The sequence below is a fragment of the Aureococcus anophagefferens genome (genome assembly GCF_000186865.1).
Source record: "Aureococcus anophagefferens unplaced genomic scaffold AURANscaffold_12, whole genome shotgun sequence".
NCBI lineage: Eukaryota > Pelagophyceae > Pelagomonadales > Pelagomonadaceae > Aureococcus > Aureococcus anophagefferens.
Genome location: NW_008705572.1, coordinates 1,209 through 17,792, shown reverse-complemented (window position 1 = coordinate 17,792; position 16,584 = coordinate 1,209). Strand labels below are relative to the sequence as shown.

Sequence of the window (16,584 nt, the reverse complement as noted above, 5' to 3'; positions counted from 1 at the left end):
TCGTCGACGCGGCCGCCGACGCCGTCTTCCTCTGCGGCCAGTGGCGCCGGAGCCGCCGCGGCTTCCCGTACGCCGCCGCAGGCGCCGCGGGCCTCGCCGCGCGCGCGGTCGCGGCCGCGGTCGCGCTCGCGTGGCTCCGGCGCCGGTCCGCGGGGCGCGTCGACCGCGCCGTCGAGCGCCGCCGGCGCCCCACGTACGCGCTACTCTCCGCCGCGGCCGTGGTCGCCAAGCTCGAGCTCGCGCTCCTCCTGCCGTGGCGCCGCGACGCGCGCGCGCCGCGGCGCTACGACGTCCGCGAGCGCTGCGGCCGCGTCCTCCGGGGCGTCGGCGAGGACCGGCTCGCGCCCGCGGACGGCGCCGGCGGCACCGAGAACCCCCTGTCGCCGGGCGCCGGCGGCGGCGCGCCGCCCGCCGCCGACGCGGACGGCGGCCCCTTCCCGCGCGGCGCGCGCGTCGAGGTTTTGGCGGCCGACGAAGACCGCTGGCTGCCCGCGCGCGTCGTCGGCTTCGGCGCCCAGAGGAGCCTCGACGTCGCGTACGACCACGGCGAGACCGAGCTCGCCGTGTCGCGCGGCCGCGCGCGCCGCGCCGCGCTCTACCGCGCGGGCGACCTCGTCTTCGTCGGCGGCGGCGAGATGGCCAAGGTCGTCCGCGCGCGCGGCGCCGCGCCCGCGCCCGCCGAGCGCCTCGGCGCGCCCGACGCGCTCACCGCGGCCGTCGCCTTCGCCTCGACGGCCGCGTCGGCGCTCGCGCAGCTCCTCGTGAAGCTCGCGGCGCTGCTCTGGACGCCCTGGCACGCCGCCGCGGCCGCCGGCGCGTGCACCAACGCGCTCGCGTTCGTCGCGAGCCTGGCCGCGCTGCTGTGCCTCGCCGCGTCCGGCCGCCGCGCGGCCGGCCGGGGGCGCGCGCCCGTCCGGGATCGCGGCATGGAGCTCTGGAAGACGAAGACGCCGGACGCGCCGCCGGCCGCGGCGGCCCTCGAACGCAACGACAGCATCACCATCGTCATCACGGACGCGGCCGCCGTCTAGGGTCGCTCGAGGCGCGCCCCGACCTTAAGCAAGTTCAACTTGATTTTGATTGAAGAAGCCCAGCGATCGGCGGCGCCGACACGCGCCGCAGCGTGCACCCATGCGACAGCACCCGATCCTCATGCTCTTCCTCGCCCGCCGCGCGGCGTCGCTGCGGCCCGCCGTCGCCGGCCGCGCGTGGCGCGCGCTGAGCAGCTCGCCCTTCGACGAGGACTTCCTGCTGCCCAAGGGCGGCGACGGGCCCGCGCCGGCGCGCGCCGAGCGGCGGCCGTCGAACCGCTACGGCGAGGGCCGGCGCGACCGGAGCCGCGGGGGCGTGCCCGCCGAGGGCAGCTGGACGAAGCGCAACGAGGGCCGGGCCTTCGAGCGGACGCGGCTCTTCGTGAGCGCGCTGGACCCCGGGACGCGGTGGCAGGAGCTCAAGGACCACTTCCGCGACGGCGGCTTCGACGTCATCTACGCGTCCGTGTCCACGGACCGCTACACGGGCGAGTCCAAGGGCTGCGGCATCGTGCAGCTCGCGACGGAGGCCGAGGCCGAGCGGGCCATCGGCGCGATGGACCGGTCCGAGCTCGACGGCGCGACGATCTTCTGCCGCGAGGACCGGCAGAACCGGGACCGGCGCACGGGCGACAACTCGGGCACGCGGCGCGACGAGCCGCGGGGCGGCCGCCGCGAGCCGCGGGGCGCCGAGCCCCCGAAGCGCGGCGCGTTCGACGCGCGCGGCGGCCTGCTGCCCTGGGCGGACCGCGCGGGCGCCGCCATCGCGCCCGAGGTCCTCGCGCTCCTCGGCGACCGCGACGACGCACGCGCGGCCAAGGAGTACGCGACGGCCGACGCGATCCGCGACTCGCTCTTCGAGAACTACGGCACGAAAATCGACGACCGGAACCGCGAGGTCTGGGCCGAGTCCTTCGGCGACGACGCCCTCGCGAACCTCGGCGACGTCGCGGGCTTCGTCGACGCGGCCCTCGGCGGCCAGGGCCCCGAGGACGAGGTCGAGGCGCTCCTCGCGGACGCGCGCGCGGCGCGGGGGGACGACGAGGGCCTGAGCTTCGACGACGCGGGCGCCGACGCGGGCTCCGCCGAGGGCGTCGCGGACATCGACGTCGAGGCGCTCGTGTCGAAGCACGCCGACGCGCTCAAGGCGGCCCTCGCCGCGGACCGCGGCGACGCGCCGGCCGAGCCGCCGGCCGCCGCGCCGGCCGAGGCCGCGGACCCCGCGGCGGGCGTCGAGCGCCTCGTCCGCGACGAGCTCCAGGCCCTCAAGGTCCCGGAGCTCAAGGACCGGCTACGAGCGAAGGGGCTCAAGGTCTCCGGCGCCAAAGCCGAGCTCATCGAGAGACTGCTCGAATAGTAAAAAAACTCGCTTCGTTCTTCCTTGTCGCGTTTCGGTCGGGCCGTTTCGGTGCAGGTGCGCGACCACGCCCTGCCTGAACGCCCGCGCAGTGCCGTGGTCCGGCGTGCTCTCGCAGCCCGAAGCGCAACGGCGCTCCGAGGCCATCGAGGAAGGCCTCGAAAGTGGCCTCGAGAGCCGCGAGTTGAGGCCTGTGTTTCGCCCGTGTTGCCCCTCCGTACGGACGCGTCTGTTGAACGTGAGAAGCGAGCTCGGCTCGCGCGAGCGTCGTCCCGCGCGCCGTCCAAGATGAAGCCAGCTTCCGTGCTCGTGGCGCTCCTCTTCGCGAGCGCGTCGGCGCTGCGCCTGCCGAGCCTGCCGTCGCGCCCGTCGTTCAAGCGGACGGCCTCCATCAAGCCGCTGCGGGCGTCGGGCCTCTACGACCCGGCGAACGTGCCGAACGCCGAGGAATGCGACATCGCCCAGCCGACGAACTGCGGCGAGCCCGACGGCCCCTTGGCGGGCATCACGCGGACGCTCAACGAGCTCCAGGAGAAGGGCTTCGGCGCCGCGGCGCTCCTCGGCGCGACGGCCGTGAGCCTGTCGCTCGCGAACGGCCCGTCGTCGGCGTGGTGGGTCGGCCTCTGGGAGTCGCCTTTGGGCCCCGCCATCGGCGGCCACGCGCTCAGCGCGCGCGCCTGGGTCAACGAGGGCCTCATGGGCGTCTTCTTCTTCCTCGTCGGCCTCGAGATCAAGGAGGAGCTGCGGCACGGCGCGCTCACGTCGGTCAAGAAGGCGGCGCTGCCGGCCATCGCGGCTTTAGGCGGCATGGTCACGCCCATGGCCGTCTACGCGGCGGCGCAGGGCTTCCTGCCCGTCGCGGCGCGGTCGCTGAGCGGCCTCGCCGTGCCCATGGCGACGGACATCGCGTTCGCGATGGCCATCTTCGGCCTCTTCCGGAGCAAGATGCCCGCGTCGTCGAGCGCGTTCCTGCTGACGCTGGCGACCGTCGACGACTTCGGGGCCATCTTCGTCCTCGCGACGTGCTTCGCGGCGAACGTGTCGCTCGGCTTCCTCGGCCTCGCGTCCGCGCTCACGGCGGCCCTCGGGTGGATCGGCTGCGGCCCGCGCAAGTGCAACGACGCGCGCGTCTTCACGGCGGGCGGCGTCGGCATCTGGTGGTCCCTGCTCCGCGCGGGCGTGTCCGCGGAGGTCGCGGGCGTCCTCGCGGCGCTCTGCGTGTCCACGACGGCCGAGGGGCCCCCGGGCGCCATCGAGGACCCGCTCGCGGAGCGCATGATCCGCCGGCTCGCGCCCCTGTCGACCTTCGGCATCATGCCCCTCTTCGCCCTCGCGAACACGGGCATCCCGCTCATGGGCGTCATGAAGGGCGTCTCCGGCCCCGGCGCGGGCGCGGCCGCGGGCATCGCCGCGGGCCTCGTCCTCGGCAAGCCGCTGGGCATCTTCGGCTTCACGTGGCTGGCGACGAAGCTCAACATCGCCGACATGCCCACGGGCATGGGCAACAACCACCTCTCCATCGTCTCCATGCTCGGCGCCATCGGCTTCACGATGTGCCTCCTGCTCACGGAGGTCGCGATCCCGGCCCCGATCCAGGCGCTCCCGAAGCTCTCCGTGCTCGTCGCGAGCACCGCGGCCTGCGTCGCCGCCGCGGCGTGGATGTCGAAGCTGCCCGACCTCAAGCAGCGCCGCGCGCAGCCGGGCGACCTCTACGGCTGAGCCCCGACCAAGTCGACGCCGCCGCGCGCGGCGAACCACCCGCCGGCCCCCCGCCAAGTAAGCCCTCCCGCCGGCCTCGCTCCGAGGTCGATCTGTACGTCGCCTACTCGGCGCGGAGGAACTTGCGCTGGCCGAGGGCGACGAGGTCGCCGCCCGTGTCCTCGAGGGCGCGCTTGCCCTTGGCGGTCTGGTAGACGGCGTAGAGGAGGTAGCGGTCCTTGGTGCCCGTGTTCGGCAGGCCCCGGTGCCAGAGGCGGTAGTCCATGACGAGCGGCGTGCCCGCGTGGACGTAGTGGCGCGCGCGCTTCATGTGGGACACGTTCTTGAACTTGGCGTCGGCGCCCCGCGACGCGAAGTGGGACGTGGGCACGAACTCCGTGCAGCCCGTCGCCTCCGTCAGGTCCGTCAGGGGGCAGAAGACGATGATGCGGTCCGCGGCCGCGTGCTCCTCGAGGTTCGTGTGGACGCCGTCGATGTGCCAGTTCTGCACCGTGTCGCCCGGCCGGGACACGACGCAGCCCGTGTAGTTGAGGGACGCGTTCTTGCCGAGGATGGCCCTCACCACCGGCGCCCAGGGCCAGTTCGCGCCCGCGGCGACGACCTCGGGCAGCGAGTCGAGGACCATGTCGACGCGGCCGCCGGGCCGCTGGTTGAAGCCGTCGAGCGTCTCCTCCTCGCCGGGCTTGAGCTTGTGGTCCTTGCCCTTGCCCTTGAGCGTGATGCGCTCCGCGCGCGCCTCCTCGAGTTTCGCGCCGTAGTGCTCCGCGACGGCGTTCTGCACCGTGCCGAGCGTCTCGGGCCCCAGGGCCCACTTGGCGCTCTCCAGGGTCAGGAGGCCCGTGTCGTAGAAGCGCGACGCGAGGTCCTTGGGGCCCAGCGCCTTGACGACGGACACGGCCTCGCACGCCGTCGCCTGATCCGCGACGGGGCTCCACTCGTCGCCGCGCGCGTCGCCCGCGTCGGGCGCGACGACGGTCTCGGCGAAGGCGCTCCAGGTCCGCGCGATGGAGTGGCACGCGCCGTCGACGCGGTCCGGCGCCGCGGGCTGCTCGTCGTCCTCCTCCTCCGCGTCCTCTTCCTCGGCGACGAAGTCGAACTCCTCCTCCGAGTCCGCGTCGTCGCCGGCGCCCTGGACGGGCAGCGACTCGTCGTCGCTCTCCTCGACGACGACCTGCTTGCGCTTCTTCGCCGCCTGCTTCTTCTTCCCGGGGCTCTCCGCGTAGGGGTCGAAGTCGGGCTCTTTTTTGGGAAGCTCCTTGGGCGGCGCGCCGCTCTTCATGGGCATGCTCAGGAGCATGGACGGCGCGCAGGTCTTCTTCGGCGGCGACGGGGCGACGTTCTCCGCCTCCTCGGCGGGCGGCGTCCAGCCGACCTCGCTCGCGCCCTTGGGCTTCTCCTCGACTTTCTCGTTTTTCGCGGCCTTCTTGTCCGCCGTCGCCTCCTTCTTCGGCGCCGCGGCCTTCTTGGCCTTGGGCGTGCCCGACGCCTTCTTGCCCTTCTTGGGCTCGGGGTGCACGAGCTTGGCGACCTCGCCGACGAGCAGCGCGAGCGTGTGGTCCTTGGGCAGCGCGTACGAACCGTCGAACTTCTTCGCCGCGAAGGCCTTGCGCGCGCCGCTGTAGCCGCCGTCCTTGAAGTCCTGGCTCATGGACGAGTCGTGGAAGGTCTTCGTGACCTACGTCGGTGTGGGTTTCGCTTTGCTTGCTTTGCGGTTTGCGTGTTTGAGTGGTTTGGGCGCGTGGTTTGTGTTTTGTGTTGTTTCGCGTCGCGATTTCGTGTGTGTGTGTTTGGACGCCGCGCGCGGACCTTGCCGTCGGCATCGCGCTCGACGATGCGAATGTTGCTCATCTCGGGAACAGTGGACAGCGGCGGCGTTCGTCGTTGGGCACTGCTGCTATTTGATTGAGAGGTCGGGCGCGGGGAGCTCGAGTTCGTCTGCCGACGGCCGGTGCCCGCCGCCGGCGCCAGAGGGGGCCGACCACCAGGCATACACCAGCCACGGCATACACCAGCATAGCAGCCGCATAGCGGACGCATAGCGGACGCATAGCGGACGCATAGCGGGCGCATAGCGGGCGCATAGCAGGCGCATAGCAGGCGCATAGCAGGCGCATAGCAGACGCATAGCAGGCGCATACCACCAGCATAGCAGGCGCATAAGACCAGCATAGCAGCCGCATACCACCAGCATAGCAGGCGCATAAGACCAGCATAGCAGCCCGGCGACCGCCGTCGATGACAACCCAGGCGACGACCGCCGGAGGTTACCGACGCTCGCCGCGGCGCGGAGCCCCTGCGAGCCACACGGAACCGGGATCCCCGGGCGCGCGACCCCGGGCCGCCTAGCTACCTGGACCGACGAGTCGGCGCCCGACGAGTCGGCGCCCTCGCACGGTTCGCGCGGTCGCGCGGGTCGAAGCGCGGCGCGAGTTCAAACCGCGCGCGGACGTTCGAGTCCGTCGACCGCGGGCGGCTCGCTCGGATCACGAACCGAAGTCGGCGGAGGAGCACGCCACGCAGGACGAGAGAGACTCGGACGAGCGCACGCCGATTGAAGTCGCGCGCCCTCGCGCGGTTCGCGCGGACCGTCGTGATTTCGAAGTCGCAGCCCCTGGGTATCAGCTACTGCAGATGCACCGACGGACCGGTGCTCGCCGCGAACGGGGCTGTGGTCCATCGGTGGTTCTTTTTCGCGAGGAACCCGTGGGGGACGCGGTCGACGGCGGGCATCGCGCGGTCGCGCGCGTTTCGAAGCGCGGCGCGAGTTCAAACCGTGCGCGCTCGTCCGAGTCTCTGTGGTGTTCTCGAGGAGCGAGACGCACCGCTAAACGCGGAGGCTGCTACACTGTCGAACGCCAGCGACTGGACGAGCGCACGGGTTGTGAAGTCGCGCGGATTTTGAAGTCCGACAGCCCGCGCCGCCCTGTTGTGGGTCGCACGCGGGCCAGTCGCAGCCCGCAGCGCCATCGATCGTGACTCCGACCTTGATCGGCGGCTTCGCGGCGGCGCGGGCGGCCCGGGGCGCGGCGAGCCCAGGGCCGTGGGGTATTATGGGATGGCGGCGAGTCGGCGAGTCGCTGCGCCGCCGCAGCCCGAATGTGCCCATATCATTTAGATATGGGCAGATATAAAATCAACCTAGCAAGGCTTTAGGGCCGCGCGGACAAGGACACGCTCGGCGCCTACGACCTCGGCGAGGAGGCCTTCAACGCGGAGGCGCCGAGATACATCAAGGACAAGTGGGCCAAAAAGGCGATGAAGAACCTCCGCGATTCCTTCGTCAAGCAGCAGTAGGCTCCCGCATTACTCCCTAAGGAGGGCCGGCGCCATACTTCGCGTTGCTCGAGCTCGACAACGCGTTGCCCACGGGCCATTACAGCCTCGTCCGCCGCACGGGCGAGGTCGAATACACGTAAATTCGCGGGTTCTGCGTGCTCAGCAACGACGTAGAACCCACGCAGACGTGCCTCGAGCAGGGCCGCGTCCGGCTACTAGAAGTTGAAGTAGGTATTTAGTTAATCTGAGGGCTCGGCCATCCATGGTAGGAGCGCGTAGCAGCCTAAAGTATTATAAACTATACGTGGTGGGAGCCGCCATTAGCTAGGCACGGACGGGTCGTGTCCGTGTCGTGAGCGCGGAGCAACCGCCGCCCGATGCGGGCCCTGCCGAACCACGCATACCACCAGCATACCACCGGCATAGCAGCCGCATACCACCGGCATAGCAGCCGCATACCACCGGCATAGCAGCCGCATACCACCGGCATAGCAGACGCATACCACCCGCATACCGCCCGCATACCACCCGCATACCACCCGCATACCGCCCGCATACCACCCGCATAAAACCCGCATACCACCCGCATACCACCCGCATACCACCCGCATAAAACCCGCATAGTAGGCGCATACCACCAGGCATACCGGCGGTCAACCCCCTCGGGCCGGCGCCGGGGATCGTATTCAGCTCAAGCTCTCCGGGCGGGCGCGCGCCAGGTCTCGCGGGATGCCAGAGGGCTCTTCGAATAGTGTGTGGTGTTCGAAAACACCGGTCTGGAAGTCGGCTAGATATGGCCGGGTCGTCCAAACAGGTGGTGTTTTCCTGCCCCACTCCGCGCCTCGTGTCGGCGCGGCGTTCGCAGTGGCTCGAATTGTCCAGGCTCCGGTCCGAAGCAGAATCATAAAACCGGATCACACGGGGAATTCCCTGAGAGGCGTTGCCAATGTGCCTCACGTGCGCTCCGCGCCTGCAGTTACAACAATTCGATCAAAAATGTGGCCCCGCCCCCGTCATGGGCAGAGCTCGAGCTCCAGAGGTGAAGCGCCGTCGTCTCGTCCGTCGTCGTCGTCTCGTCCGCTGTCGTCTCGTCCGTCGTCGTCGTCTCGTCCGTCGTGGTCGTCTCGCCCGTCGCCGTCGTCTCGTCCCTCGCCGTCGTCTCGTCCGTCGCCGGCTTCTCCGCGCCGGCTTAGCCGTCGTCCATCACGCCGCCCCGCGGCCGCAGCTGGTAGGCGAAGGAGTAGTCCATCACGTCGGACTGGTGCTCCTCGAAGATGTCGAGGACGACGACGTCGCCGAGCTCGAGCGCGCGGCTCGCGCCCGGGTTGAGGAGCGTGCGCCGCCGCTTGCCGCCGGGGACGACGCCCGTCGAGTTGGAGCCGAACGTCGTCGCCACGTAGGCGCCGTCGCCGCGGCGCTTGAGCGTGCACTGCTTGCGCGAGATGTTCGTCTCGCCCAAGTCGACGCCGAGCGGCAGCTTCTTGGGGTCCGACGCGTCGCTCTCGCTGCTCCGGCCGAGGATGTTGATCGCGCCGAGGGCGTGCTCCATGCCCCGGTCGCGGCGGCCGACGCTCACGAGCGACAGCTTGAGCGGCGACGCGTCGACCATCTGCGCGTCGACCGTCGCGACGTTCGTGATGTTCGCGAGGCCCCGCGGCGACGGCGCGGCGACGGGCGACGCCGACGGCGCGCCGCCGCCCGGCGACGGCGGCGCGCAGCCCGTCGACGGCGCGGCCGTGGGCGCCTCGAAGGCCGGGCCCAGCGGCTCGGCCGGCGGCGGCGCGACGCGCGGCTCCGCCGGCGGCGCGTCGGCCGTCGGCGCGTCCGGCGGCGCCGGGGGCAACGACGCGTCGTCGAGGTCCATCGCGTCCGGCGCCGCGTCGGCGCGGAGGAGCACCTCGCCGCCGTCGGCGGCGGGCGCGCGGCCGAGCGCCGCGGGCGGCGGCGGCGACGCCGCGCCGTCGAGCGCGGCCGCGCCGTCGTCGATGCGCCAGCCGAAGACGCCGAGCTTCTTGACGCCGCCGACGCGGCAGCCGTCGCGCACGGACGCCTTGCCGACGACGGGCTCCAGGGCATCGCTGCGGAACTTCGTCGACGCGGCCGACTTCGGGTTCTGCAGGCCGTCGAAGAAGAGCTCGGGGTCCTCGCCGTCGTCGATGAGCGTCGGCACGATTGCCAAGAAGGCCGGGTCGGAGAAGAACATGTCGCGCAGGACGTCGACGTGGACCTTGCCCTCGTCGGCGCGGACGAGGCGGCTGCGGCACCAGCTCGCGGCCGCCTCGAGCCACTTGGGCGAGTAGCCCTCGCAGTTCCGCTTCCGCTTCCGCGCCTTGGCGCCGCCGTGAAGCGCCGTGAGGACGAGGCGGGCTAAGACCCGGACGCGGAGCGGCCCGACCAAGACGGGGTCGACGTCGTGGATGGCGAGGGGGAGCATCTTGCTCTCGCAGTAGACCTCGACCGCGCGCCACGCCTCGGCCTCGGCCGCCGGGCGCCGCGCCTTCGCCTCGGCCTCGGCCGCCGCGCGCGCCTTCTTCTCGGCCGCCGCGCGCGCCTCCTTCTCGGCCGCCGCGCGCGCCTTCTTCTCAGCCGCCGCGCGCGCCTTCTCCTCGGCCGCCGCGCGCGCCTTCTCCTCGGCCGCGGCCGCGCGCGCCTGCTCCTCGGCCGCCGCGCGCCGCGCCTTCTCCGCGGCCGCCGCGCGCGCGTGCTCCTCTAGAGCCGCGACGATCTCCTCGTCGTCGCGGAGCTCGGAGACGTCGACGTCGAGCGCCGCCGCCGCGGCCGCCGGATCCCGGCGCCACCAGACGACGTCCGGGACCGCGACGTCGAGCCGCGTCGCCGTCGCCGCGTGCTCCGACCAGAACTCGTCCTGCCGCTTGAGCTCGGCCTCGCCCGCGGCGTCGCCGCGCTTCTTCGCGTTGGCCAGCAGCTGGCCGAACGAGTTGTTCTGCGAGTTCATGGCGCGCTCCTGGGGCGTCCACGCGTCGCGCGTCGCTTTCTTCTTCCGCAACGCCTTCTGCGTGAGGTTCACGGGCACCGTCTTGCCCGTCTCCTTGTCCACGACCTTCATGCCGTCGAAGGGGCAGCCCGTCGCCTTCGACGACGCGTTCATGCGCACGAGCTCGCCGGCCTCCTGGAGCTCGCCGAGGTCGTCGATGCCGACCTGCTCGTAGTCGAGGCCCGCGATCTTCAACTCCGTGCGCGTCTCGTCGGCGCGCGCGAAGATGAGCATGACGAGCTCGAGCTCGACGGCGTCCGCGCCGCCGTTCTCGTTGTAGAAGTCCTGGATCGACGAGTGCCGGCCCGCCGCGACGTCGTCGCGGTGCTCGCCCTCGCGCTTGGACACGAGCTCGACGCACTGAAGGATCGCCTCGGCGTCGCCCTTGGCGAGGAGCGCGAGGACCAGCGCCTTGAGGTCGCCGGACCACTTGCCCTTGGGCACGGCATGCGAGCCGAGGTAGAGGTGGAGGATGCGCGTGGCCCGATCGCGGCCGCCCGTGCGGTAGATGACGACGACGTGCCCGTTCTTCTCGCAGCGCTCCTCGTCCTCGGCGGCGACGGCGCAGATGCGCGAGAACCTGTGGCAACGCCAGTGGTGATCGTGGCGCGCTTCGCCGGCTTCGATCGCTTCAATTGCAGCTCTCGAGCTCTCGTCGAGTGCGTCGCGCGCCGCGCGGCCGGTGGGCGCTGGGCCGGGCTCGTCGTGCGTCGCCGCGTCGAGCTCGTTGCGCAGGTCGCCCGGGTACGCGTCGCCGACCTTGCGGAACAGCACCGCGAACTCGACGACCATGGAGCCGCTGAGGCCGAGGGACTCGATGGCGGCGCGCAGCGCTCCGACGGCCTCGTCGCGCGTCGCCTTGGTCCAGGAGTCGTCGTCGACGCCGAGGATCCGGCGTTTGCCGGCGGCGAAAGCCTGCTTGATGTACTCGCGGGCCGCGTCGGAGACGAAGGACGCGTTCCGGAGGTGCGCGACGCGAGCAGGGCGGCCGCCGCTCGACGGCAGCTTCTTGACGCCGGGGCGGCGCGAGAGCAGCGGGTGGACGACGCCATCGATCGCCGACGCTACGGCGGTCGCGAGGGCCACCGGGCGCCCGAGCGGGTCGGGAGTCTCGCGCCCGCCGGAGGGGACCGCGAAGACGATCGTGTCGCCCGACGCGCCGAACCTCGCGCGCGCGGCCTTCCCGAAGAGCGCCGCGCAGGGCGCCCTGACCCCGGGTTTGTCCTTCATGAAGGCGGTGTACGTCCACCCCGCGACCGTGCTGTTGGGCAGTGCCGTCGCGAGGTACCAAATTCCGTCCTCCTCGCTGCCATCTCGCGTCAACACCCCGCCCCGCGTCCCCGGGGAGCGCGGCTTGAATGTAGCACAGTCGCCACTAGCAACGACCGTCCGACCGTCGATTTCGCGGATGGTCGCCATCTCGCCGGCGCGCGAGCGCCGGCGGAGGCTGCCAGCGCCGCGCGCACCGACAAACGTTGGAGGGGAATTGCCGCAAAAGCAGGCGAGCCGAGGCCGACCTCTGCGGCGCGCGCGCGCGCGATGTGCAAGCGCTGTCCGCGCGCTGCACGCCTGCGCCGCGGTGCGCGGCGCGGACCATCGCTTCGACGACGCAACGGCTCGTGCGCCGGTTGCCGCGCCAGCGCACGGCACCTCCTCGCGCACGCAAGCGCTGGACGGCGCGCGGTCCGCGGCGAGCTTCTGACGCTTCCGTCGACGACGCGCCGCTCGCGCTCCAGCTGCTACCGCGCCGCTCGCGCTCCAGCTGCTCCACGAGCCGCCGAACGCGGGCCACTACGGCCCCGGCGCGCCGCCGCCGTGGGGCGGCCCCGGCGGCCCGCCGCGCGGCATGATGGCGCCGCCGCCCTGGGGCGGCAGCGGCGGCTTCCCGCCGCCGGGCGGCTTCCCGCCGCCGTTCATGGGCGGCGCGCCGCCGCCGATGGGCGCGCCCCAGGTGCTCACGCCCTTCCAGCCCGGCCAGTTCCCCGCGCCGCCGCCGGCCGCCATGGCCGCCATGGGCGGCGTGCCGAACGTCGCCGCCGCCGCGCTCGCGGACGATCTCGCCGACGACCCGAGGCCTCGCAGACGATCTCGAGCTCCTTCTTCCAACCCCGGCCAGCCGCCCATGTCGCGCCGCGAGCGGCGCACGCGCCGCAGTGAGCGGCGCTCGCGCCGATGCTGGCGCCGAGGCGGCAGCACCCTTCGACGGCGGCTCGAGCCGTCTCGCCGCCGCGCCGGGTCGCGACGACGCGTCCTCGTACGAGCGCCGGCCCGCGGCTCCAGCGGCGGTCGCCGAGCGGCAACGCGATCGCGCCGCGCCTCTGCGGGACGCCTCGGAGCGCTCGCCATAGCGCGCGAGCAGCTCCGGTCGACGTCTAGCACGACTCCTAAGCTTTTACCAACGCCTTCCCGAGTCGCAAACCCAGGCGTGGAGAGCTGATCTCAAGACCCCCGGCCAGCGCCCGAGAAATCGCGAGGAACGCGCGGACGCGTGCGGTGCGCGTGTGCGAGGCTGGCCTGACGTTGTGCTGGCGCTTCCCGGCCTCGTCGATGTTTATCGCGGCCGCCAGTATGGCGCGGAGCGCGAGGAGAACGTGATGAGCGCGGCGAGCACCGCGCAGAGTGCCAGTGCAGGCGCGCACGCCGCCGGCGGCGCGGAGAAGGAGGACGGCACGTCGCCGACCCTGCGGCCCAGCATGGAGGCCAAGAGCTTGAGGTCGAGCAGGGACCCGCAGCTCGGGCCTCCGCAGGGGCAGAGGGCCGCGCGGATCGTTCATGTCGGCCCGAAGCAGACGAGCGCGTGGCTCCGATCGGCCCGGGAAGGGACAGCAGATGACGAACGCGGCCAACCAGAAGCGGGCCAAGGCGGGCGCGCGCGCCGAAGCCGAGGCCATCCGCGAGAGCAAGGCCGCCGGCGACGACGAGCGGCCGGAGCCCTGGACGCGGCCCATCCAGCTGACCTACACCAACGACCGCGGAGGCGAAGCACGACGCGGGCGAGGTCCTCACGCCGGCCGAGCGCCACTCGCTCGATGCCCCCGGGGCCCGACCCTGTGGCCGCGCGCCTTTTTAGAATTACGACCCCCCCTCCGCCCCCGACCCGTCCAGGCTCCGATCCAAAAACGAGGACAGCTGGCCCGCGACGAGGTGCTCCGCGAGCGCCTCCTTCTCCTCCACGGCGGGGATGACGTCGACCTCGACGCCGCCGCGCTGCCGCCGCCGCGCGGCGCGCCCGGCGACGACCGCGCGCGCCGCGGCCGCGTCCGCCTCGAGGTTCGGGGAGTCGTCGTCGCCGTCGTCCGGCGGCTCGCCGCCGAGGCTCCGCGCCCACTCCTCGAGGTCCGGCGCGGGCCGCGCCGCGTCGTAGGCCGGCGCGTAGAAGGCGCTCGTCGCCGCCGCGCCGCCGAAGCAGCCCGGGTCGCGCGCGGCGCCGTCGTCCGCCGGGCTCCGGCCCGCGGCCGGTCCGACGAGCGCGCCGTCGTCGGCCATGCGGTCGAGCCACTTGGGCGAGTGCGTGCCGAGGAGCGCCTGGCCGAAGCGCGCCGAGAAGTGGCGCGAGTTGCGCACGCGCCAGTCGAAGAGCGCGGGCTCGAAGACGCGCTCGAGCGCGTCCAACGTCGCGCCCACGAACGCGCGGTCGCAGGGGCAGGCGCCGAGCGCCACGCGCCGCACGAGGGCGAAGAGGGGCATGCGGCTCGGCGTGTAGCGCACGATGCCGTTGTGGAAGTAGGAGAACTCGTCGCCGCCGATCTGGAGGCCGCAGACGCGCGTCCGCGGGCCGCAGGGCTCCTCGCACTTTTGAGACAGCGTCTGGCCCAGCGCGTCCTCGCAGCGCAGCGCGCGGCCATCCTCGTAGACGTTCAGAGACATCTCCAGCGGCTTTTGGTCGTCGTCGGGGCTCGCATCGGCGACGAGCGCGGCCATGCCGGGGCTGCCCGGGGCCGAAGTTGTCCTCGCGCTGAAGTGCGCAAGCCGACGTTCCCGCGCCTGCTAGCGAGGCATTTCAGACGAAGCGTCTGGTGGACTGCTGCTGGCCCTTTCGCCGCGCAAAAAATGAGCCGTCCGAGGCCACTCCTGCGGCGATGGGTGCTCCTCTGGGTCCTGTCGGCCTCCCGGGCACTCAAGCTGCCGCCGCTCATCCGCCTGCCGCGCATCGCGTCGCCCATGGTGCTCATTCCGCCGCGGCCCAGGAATGCAAAAGCCGCCGCCGGCGGCACGGCCCTGCGGCGGCGGTGGCTCGCGAAGCCCCTGCTCCCCGTCGCCGAGGAGGCGGAGCTCCTGGATAGCGGCTTGGAGGACGTCGCGAGCGCCGAGGCGCCGCCGCGGAACGGTTCCGAGCCCGACATCATCCTCGTCGACGCGCTCGAGGCGGAGGTCCTCGACGGCGAGGACATGCTCCGCGTCGTCGACGAGGACGACGCCCTCTGGAAGACGCTCGACGAGCTGCCCGTCGTGTCGAACCCGCTGCTCGCCGCCGTCGCGCCGGAGGAGGCGATCGCGCGCGACGACGACGTGCTGACGCGGCGGAAGATCCGCGCGACGGCGCTGCCGCTCTTCGTCGTCTGGCTCGCCGCGCCGACGCTGAGCCTCATCGACACGGCCGTCGTGGGCCGGTTCTCCACGGGCGCCCTCGACGTCGCCGCGCTCGCGCCGGCCGTGTCGTTCGCCGATTCCTTGTCGTACCTCATGTCGTTCCTGGCCATCGTCACGACGAACAAGGTCGCCAAGGCCAACGCGGCGAACGACCTGTGGTCGAGCCGCGCGGCGAAGCGCGACGGCGTCGCCGCGTCCCTGGGCGTGGGGTGCCTGCTGGCCCTGGCGGTCCACGTCGGCATGGGCCACGCGATCCTCGCGAACGTCTACGTGTCGAGCTCCACGCGGGCCGTGCTCCCGCTGGCGACGACCTACGTGCTTTTGCGCAACGTGGCTCTCCCCTTCCAGCTCGCCTGGCAGACGGTGCAGGCCGCGGCCGTCGCGCGCGGCGACTGCAAGACGCCGCTCAAAGCGACGTTCGTCGCCGCGGTCGTCAACGTCGTCTTCGACGTGATTCTCGTCGCCGGATTGGGCATGGGCGTCGCCGGGGCGGCGCTGGCGACGGCCCTGGCCACGGTCGCGGGCTGCGTGGCCCAGGTGACGGCCATGCGGCGGCTCGAGCGCGACGAGATGATCCTCGAGGCGGCGCGCTGCCGCCGTCCGTGCCGCCGCGCGACGAGTCCGTGCCGGACCTGCGGTCGTCCCTGAAGACGTTAGCGGACTCCGTGCCCTTCTTCCTCACCTTCGCGGCGAAGACCGTCGTCGGCGTCGTGCTCACGGCCGCGGCCGCGGGCGCGGACATCGCGGCGCTGGCCGCGCACCAGGTCGTCATCAGCCTCTTCTTCCTGCTCTGCCCCTTCGCCGACGCGCTGTCGAGCGCGGCCCAGTCCCTGGCGCCGCGGGCCCTGAGCCGCGCGCGCCAGAAGCCGAAGCAGGTGTTGCGGACCGTGCTCCTCGAGGGCGCGATGTGCGCCGCGGCCGCGGGCCTCTTCGCGGCCGCGCTCGCCGTCTTCGCCGCGGGCGTCTTCACGGCGGACCCGACCGTGCTGCGGGGCTGCGCCATGCTGGCGCCGGCGCTGGGGCTGTCGCTCGCGGCCTACATCTTCAACACGATCTTCGAGGGCACGCTGTTCGCGTTCGGCCACGCGCGGCCCATCGGGCTGACGATGCCCTTCAACGCGGGCGCCGTGGCCTTTATCTTCCTCAACATCATCCGCTCGGGCCCGAACCCGCTGCTCACCGCCTGGCTGGGCTTCGTCGCGTACCAGCTGGTCCGGATACCGCAGCTCGCGATCATCGCGCGGCGCCCCATGGCGTTCGCGGACGGCGCGCCGACGAACTGATCGCTCGGACCCGTTGCGCGACGGCGCCGGGGCGCCCGACGGTTGTTGCACAACCCTCGGCCGCCCCGCCGCCGTCCTCCCGCGGCCGCCGCCTCCGGCGCCGGCCGCGCGCGCGCGTCCGCTCGCCCGCTTCTCGAAAAAAATCACATGGGCCCCCGGCTGCGACGCCGGGGCCCCGCCACCAAGTTTCCGCCTCCCGGCGGCCCCCGCGCCTTCCGCCCGCGGGCCGCCCACGAGCCGCGCCCCTTTTCTAAAGTGTCCCTCCTTACCCTGGACATCGCTCACTCCTTCTTCGCCGGCGGGAGTTTGACCTCCTCGACGAGGTGCCAGGGC

General features: G+C 72.5%; 4 protein-coding genes across 4 annotated transcripts; 2 read left to right on the top strand and 2 right to left on the bottom strand.

Moving 5' to 3' along the window:
- Window positions 1-2,931: 2,931 nt before the first annotated feature.
- Window positions 2,932-4,032, top strand: AURANDRAFT_12112 (hypothetical protein; the record flags this gene model as incomplete). The annotated part of the gene is made up of 1 exon (XM_009039868.1): window positions 2,932-4,032. A coding segment is annotated over one exon (1,101 nt), but the record flags the coding sequence as incomplete, so codon positions are not given.
- Window positions 4,033-8,431: 4,399 nt separating this feature from the next.
- On the bottom strand, window positions 8,432-12,524 carry AURANDRAFT_71798 (hypothetical protein; the record flags this gene model as incomplete). The annotated part of the gene is made up of 3 exons (XM_009039574.1): window positions 8,432-10,958; window positions 11,127-11,684; window positions 12,174-12,524. 3 exons carry the CDS (start codon window positions 12,500-12,502, stop codon window positions 8,573-8,575), a joined length of 3,273 nt encoding a protein of 1,090 aa, XP_009037822.1.
- Window positions 12,525-13,450: 926 nt separating this feature from the next.
- AURANDRAFT_64813 (hypothetical protein) lies at window positions 13,451-14,299 on the bottom strand (the record flags this gene model as incomplete). The annotated part of the gene is made up of 1 exon (XM_009039573.1): window positions 13,451-14,299. The coding sequence occupies one exon, from the start codon at window positions 14,297-14,299 to the stop codon at window positions 13,451-13,453; it is 849 nt and encodes a 282-aa protein (XP_009037821.1).
- Window positions 14,300-14,767: 468 nt separating this feature from the next.
- AURANDRAFT_64812 (hypothetical protein) lies at window positions 14,768-16,251 on the top strand (the record flags this gene model as incomplete). The annotated part of the gene is made up of 2 exons (XM_009039869.1): window positions 14,768-15,566; window positions 15,626-16,251. 2 exons carry the CDS (start codon window positions 14,768-14,770, stop codon window positions 16,249-16,251), a joined length of 1,425 nt encoding a protein of 474 aa, XP_009038117.1.
- Between the last annotated feature and the right edge of the window lie 333 nt (window positions 16,252-16,584).